The sequence below is a fragment of the Lampetra fluviatilis genome, chromosome 10, assembly GCF_964198595.1.
Source record: "Lampetra fluviatilis chromosome 10, kcLamFluv1.1, whole genome shotgun sequence".
Lineage (NCBI taxonomy): Eukaryota > Metazoa > Chordata > Hyperoartia > Petromyzontiformes > Petromyzontidae > Lampetra > Lampetra fluviatilis.
In genome coordinates this window covers 12,223,255-12,230,005 of record NC_136284.1, presented here as the reverse complement: position 1 = coordinate 12,230,005, position 6,751 = coordinate 12,223,255, and the positions used below count along the sequence as shown (strand labels likewise).

The window sequence follows — 6,751 nt, the reverse complement described above, 5'->3', positions numbered from 1 at the left end:
TAATCCTCGATGCTCACCAAGAGTTTTAAATAAAGGAATTTTCTTTATGACAAATGCATTTTTTTTCTAAATCTAAGCAAAAGCACACAGCAGTCTGCAAGATGGGTTTTATTTGAAGAGGAATTGCATCTCAAGTACAGCAAGGATCATTGGTGATGATAATATTGTATTGCGAAAAACTAGAAATTTTAATGGAAAAAATAACAAAACATTTCGCAATATATTATTTATGTTAGAGAAGAAACAGACCATTTGTTATACCAGCAGGATAAGATTAAATAACCAATCGTATCTCCACCTGACAAGGCCATGCCTTGCATATCCTCAAGGTTACTGTGCTCTGTTTTTTTATATTTCACACTGACTACAGCTTATTAATTAATACAAATCCTGAAAATGCCTGTTTCAATAATAATATAATCTATTGTAATACAAATTCCACTTTTGATACATCTTCAATATATTATGAGTCCATTCACGGCCACATACAACATTTAACATAACAATTACATTTACATGTTTGTTTCCCTTTGGTAGGCTATCATAATTAAGCATTATCAAATTGGACTTCCATTTGCCTTAAATTATATATGGGTATGCACTTGTTCCCATTATATGTTTATTCCTAAAGGCGATACCTATTGATGAATAATAGGCTTTACATCACAATTTTGCAATTGCATAGTCCTAGGCAGCATGTGGGTTATATTTATACGTTATAATACTTGGGATATTTGAAGATATGTATAAGGTTGGAAAACATTACTGGCAAACATTAATATTAATTTTAATTTTCATATATTAACATGCATCTTTTTTTTTAGCAATACCAGTGTTAAGAAGCTGACACAACCTAAGTATAACCACGTATGCCTCTGATGACAGGTCACAATGATGATTGATTGGTGCGAACACAATCCATGCAGAATATGCTCTTGCTTGCAATGGGTGTTCCTCGGGGTGGTGTTGGATATCACCACTGCTGAGTGTATTGAACAGACTGAAACGGAGAACAGAAAAAAAACATTGGCAGAGACCATTAAGATACTTTAAATAAAACATAAATAATAGATTAGATTGGGCCGAGGCCGCGTTTAACACGCAGGTGTGTTGGCTCATGCGTTGTTTGTATAACTAACGCTCTGAGCTTAGGGCTTTGCGCCAAACCAAGGTCGCCTTACACTATTGCTGTAATGCATCGTACAAGACAAAATGTTGCAACTCAACAATTGCCACAAGATACAATACCAAACACGGGATACGGAGCCTACCGGCTAGGGTGCCCATCTGTGGATTCAGGATGTAATAATAACGCCCGTGAGCACGATGCAACGAATAATTATCGACGCCAAGTGGACCAAGGGAATAGAAGGTTCATGCGCGGCCCTGCGTTTGCTTGCTCACGCCACTTCTTGCGGAATGCCCTCCTGCACCTCCTGTTAGCACAGTTGGCTACGTGCGGTGCGAAAGAAGTTCAACGTACATATATACGAGAGCTCCCGAGAATCCCTCTAGAAGAGGGTATTTGGCCTAACCCTTCCCTGTTACAAATAGAGTATGGGCTGTTTTAGATATATATTAGACATGTTTCTGTGAAGAACATCAGTCTTTAGATTTTAAGCATAATGTATATGCACTAGACAAAAGAGAAACTGGCAGTCTCGGTTTAACCAGGGCAGAGATGTGAGCACACAGACAGCAAAGGGGGATGGGACATTCCACGCTTCGGAGCGCAACAAAGCGGACACGAGCTGAGCGCACGGTGGACCCAGCACGCACATTGTAGCGATTGGGCAGCTTGGCCGAGTACGTGGCCGTGCGAGAAGGTGGGGCCGGTGCTCTCTGGCTGCGTTCCATCATCTCCCGGCGTCTCTCTTCCTCAAGCCTCCACATCATCCTCTCGATGGCCAACTTGGCTGGGGACACAACACAACATGCATAATGATCTACAGCGCTTTGCCTATCCGCTGTTGGACGAAGGCCTCCTCGTGCCATGGGAGTCGTATTGTTTTGCCGTAGTTCATCACGCTGGTTAGTGGGGGCTGGTGAAATGACGAGGCACGGTACTGGCTCAGATCATCACTACGCCACTTATACCTATCCACGGCCGCGAATCGAACTCAGGTCGCTGTGCCAGCACTCCATCACACGCGCGTAAAATGGTCAACCGTGTACGGTGCTCCTACGACAAATCATCGCGCTGCGTCATGGCGGGCACACCGAGTGCTTGCGTTGAATGCACGTTGGGTGCAGATACATATCCTCGGCTTAAAATGTCGGGGAAAGTGTTTCTGGCACCCCGCTGTTCTGACGGAAACTTTCTTACCGCAGTCATTCTGGAAGGCTGACACCATTAGGGTGAGAAAAAAACACATTTCGTGGAAGTGCAACGTATCCTATACCTTAGTATAGGATACGTTGTACTTCCATGACACGCGAGAGAGCAGTGTATTGGTTACACTAAATAAATCAGACAAATCACCTGAAATGCTTCGGTTTAGAAACAATTAAAATTTCAAGTAGACTTCCTGAAGATACATGTAGACTGCCAGAAAAATGTATGCGCACTGCTTGGAAATATAGGCAGCAGCCATTCAGATTGCTTGAAAATAAAAAATAAAGGCTGTCTAACATTTTAGATTTGTCCTAAATTGTTGGGTCTGTGGTGGAGCGTCTTGCGTTTGATTACCAGCCATGGACAATATCAGTGGTGCACGATACCTGAACCAATCCTGAGCACAGCTCCTTGACCAACCCGCAATGACCAGCGTGGTGAAGTTTCGTCAAACAACAGGCACAACCGACAGGGCTTTGGGGAGCCTTCACGTGGCAGTGGATTGACAAAAGTCCACGAGAATGTATGCTGACGAGGTGTAATAATGCATTTGATTTGCTCCAGGTTGAGTCTAACACACGGGTGTGTTGGCTAATGGACCCGATAGTAAGCAAACATATACCATCACATTTACATACATGTATAACTAATTGTATATATATATCAGTATATAACAGACTGGATTATCACAGAAATGCTTCCGAAACAAACATACTATATTAGAAAAAAGTTTTGCTGGCTGGCAGAACGTCATGTCCGGAGGATATGGGTACAGACGAACAGATGGCTGCTGGTGAGATACGAGCAATTAATACTGATGTCATAAGTAATGGGGCTTCATCTTCAGAATGTAATTATATAGTTAGATTAGTCACTCACCCACCTGCAATAACGCATTTTAAGTCGATGAAAAACCCACCTTGTGTTTCTGTGTAGCTTGGAGAGGCTCGCTGTGGGGAGCTGCCCTGCGCGTGTGACGCCGCCTGCTCGTGGCAACAGATCCCCAATCACAGTAAATTGCTGCTGGCCTTAGAATCAGCTCACAATGTACAAATTGCTTGTACACACACAAAATGCAATGGAACAGCGCACGGTCATTATCCATTCATAATGGCGTAACGGTGATAGGTCGACGCGTTATAACGAAACCTACCTGAAGGTGATACGCGTGAGCGTACTTTCGGTCGGCAACGGATTGCCTTCTGCGAGCTTCCCAATGCATCTCGGACATCTTGTTGCTGAAAAAAATGTATAAAGATTCGCTTAAATTTCAAACGGCACTTAGAGCCTTGAAACTATTGATTTCACGTTAGCCCGTAAAATTGTACCGTTACAGCAATGTAAGCCACTCTCTGTCTGAAGGGCCCGCTTGCGCGGAATCGCACTATATAGCTGTCAGTATGTTTTCCTGCATGTCACTCAGTGAATTGGACTACGGTGGTGGTGGTAACCCATCCCCACTTACCTGATTTTCAATTATACATGGGCGTCTCTCGATTGCTTGCACACACGGCCCACAAAGCCAGGCCACGAGTAAGCGGAGGCTGCCGGCCAGCCAGCCAGCCAAACGCTGGCAGCGTCAACACAGAAGTTGTATCCTGGCAACGTTGGGGGCTGGGTATTGTCGAAGGTGCTGAAGTGGATGTACTTGTATGGCATGAATGGTCACTTGAGCATATCCTTCTGTGACGCAGCAAGCACCTTGTGTTATCTTTGTCTTGGTTTGTCGCCGGGCAAGCCGAGGATGCATCGTCATCCGGTACAAGCTGAACTTGTGAGCGCCTACATGTTAAACTGAACGTGTGAATACAAGTAAATGAATACTAGAATACGACGTTTCGATTGCAACACAAGCAATGGTTATCGGGTAGAAAACAAACCTAGTGAACTTAGAAATACAATGCAATACAGCACAGAAGGTTGGCTAACACAACGGTCAGCACCCTACCTGGTTGATTACGTTCTTCCAAAGATTAATACATTTGAGAGAGAGACAAAACACAGACACGGAGACACACAGACAGACACACAAGCAGTGAGAGACAACACAGAGACACACAGAGAGAGACACACAACATAGACACACAACTCTGTGTGACTGTTGTGTTAGCCGACTCTCTGTGTTGTATTGCATTGTATTTCTAAGTTCACTAGGTTTGTTTTCTACCTGATGACCATTGCTTGTGTTGCAATCAAAACGTCGTATTCTATTATTTAATTTATTTTCTATTCTACATTACTTTACGGAAAGAACCGAAGAGTAATTCCTGCAGTCACGAAAGCTTCAAATCAAGTTTGAACGTGTGAAGTGGAGCTTTAGTGCATTTCCAGTGTTAACTTGACTATCAACGCTTGATTCTGTGCCACGCTAGTGAAATTGTGAACATCTATATACAGTGCTTCTACATATGAGGTATAATGTTAACCTTATATAAAAACCCATTTCAAATAAGTCTAGTGGCCTTTTTGAATGACATGTTGTGTACATATTTGAAACGGTTATTTCCATCATACCCTTGGGTTTTTTTTACCTGACAGTGTGGACAGAACGCTAAGTATTACACTTACCTTAAAACATGGTTTGCATAGACATACATTGCCATGTTCCTTACTATTTGAATACTCTACACTGCCCAGCATGCTGTAATTCATGACTGCTTGTGTTTACTGCTTCTGCAGTGGGCCCCCTGCAACTGCACGTCAGTAGATCCCGTGTCAACTCTGCTCATGTGGCTCCCTCCGACACATCCCTCTGTGACACTTCATCGTCATCATCAACAACATCGGCATGTTTGCTGGATGAGAGCCTCCCCAACCCATCGCCATTGTGACTCAAGCTTCCGTCTGTCTCTGAACCAGGAGCAATTTCGTCACTTTTTGTGCTCACTGCTGGGTGACCGGATCCACCGCCGATCCGGACAACTCCGTCATTGCTGGAACGCGGTGGGATGAGGGCTCCCTCACCCACGTCTACTGTTTCTCAGCCGAGCCAGTCTGCACCCGTGTTCTCCACAGCGGCAGTCAATATGACGTGCAATGAGTCTGACCAGCTTACCTCTCGGCTCAGGCCACGGGAAGGAAGGATTTCCTCATCAGCTAATTGTGTGGCGCAAAACAAAAAAGCCTGACGTTTTCTATTTTTGTGCGTGGTCACTGCTGTCACAATGGTCACAGCACACATGCACCTGCTTCCCGATTCCTTCATCCTTGCAGCCTTAGTGGGCGAGAGTCTGAGGACCAAAAGCTGTCGCCAATTAATGGACAATTTTGGTTTCCAGGGGAGACCTATCGACACTTTAGCTGCAGGGGGCCGTCACTGAGACGACGGCGGGCACTGCCCTCGTGCGCAATTACTCAAATTGTTGGCTCTCGCCTGCCTGTCCCTCAGCAGCTACTCTCCACAAGGGATTCACGCGTTGCCGCCGTACATCGTGCCATGGGCCAAGGCAGGGGGAAACAAATGGACGAAAAATATAAGAAGAGCGCACCACACTTCCGTGAGCATGTCTGCACCTGCAGACTCTTGGTGTTTTTTAAAGGGAGGAGGGGGGGGGCATCCGGGAAACCACCTCTCTGACTCAGGGGCCGCCTCATTAAGGCACTCCACCAGCGAGGTGACACCTTTTCTGGATATACATATAGAAAACATTCTTTGAAACGGCGTTTAAATGATGCGGCCCTAGTGACGAGCCATGCCGATATATAGAGGTACTGGGCTTTGGAAAATGTGAAGTAGCCATGCGAACAGAGGTAACGCAAATGTCGAGAGAGTATGGGCTTTGTAGAGCCTGTCGTGGAAGTAGCGAACATTTTTACTGTTTTCAGTTGTCTGGCTTCTGGGGAGTTTTACACAATTCTTAAGAATAAGGAAGGTGCCATTGGAAGTCTATGCAATACGTATTTGAGGATAAGTTAAATCCAAAATTTTCTGTTAAAAAAATCCATGAACCAAATGTGCCATGAAATGAACTATTTGACATTTGCACAGAGAGCATGTCACACTGGTACTACCACTCGATTTATTTTCGAGTGGTAGTACGAGTGTGATCATGTCCATTGTAGATGTAATGGTATACCTACCAAGTATGTGCTCTTAAATGCATATACATAGGAGGGCATTGTGTTGGATTGAAAGAGAAAAATTACGGTTTACATATATATATGTATCACATGTTTTATAGATTTTCCTGGGCATGGAATCAAGGGGGTATTTGACTGGACCTATTTGGTAACTTGACGAGATGAATTAATCTATAATGGTATTTGAGATGATGTAATACGTCATTTATACCCAGGCTGATCTATTTTGGCACTCCATTTAGTGAGGACTGCCCAAACCTTTGAACTGTGAATGCATGCTAAATAAGTCACGTCCCCTGCTTTTGTGTATTTACTGGAAAACATTTAAAGCTATTC

At 44.1% G+C, this 6,751-nt stretch overlaps 1 protein-coding gene across 1 annotated transcript; it reads right to left on the bottom strand.

Moving 5' to 3' along the window:
* Nucleotides 1-503: 503 nt before the first annotated feature.
* On the bottom strand, nt 504-3,920 carry LOC144934345 (uncharacterized). The gene is made up of 5 exons (XM_078860029.1): nt 3,801-3,920; nt 3,489-3,573; nt 3,255-3,318; nt 1,780-1,916; nt 504-1,000 (listed from the first exon to the last, which is right to left on the bottom strand). Exons 2-5 carry the CDS (start codon nt 3,564-3,566, stop codon nt 974-976), a joined length of 306 nt encoding a protein of 101 aa, XP_078716155.1. The 5' UTR covers nt 3,567-3,573; nt 3,801-3,920; the 3' UTR covers nt 504-973.
* Nucleotides 3,921-6,751: the final 2,831 nt, after the last annotated feature.

Coding starts and splice junctions, on each gene's coding strand:
- LOC144934345 (XM_078860029.1), bottom strand. CDS start 3,566: ATGTCCGAGATGCATTGGGAAGCTCGCAGAAGGCAATCCGTTGCCGAC. Junction 3,319..3,488: donor CTCACGCGTATCACCTTCAG/GTAGGTTTCGTT, acceptor TGCCACGAGCAG/GCGGCGTCACACGCGCAGGG. Junction 1,917..3,254: donor AAGCTACACAGAAACACAAG/GTGGGTTTTTCA, acceptor TTGTGTCCCCAG/CCAAGTTGGCCATCGAGAGG.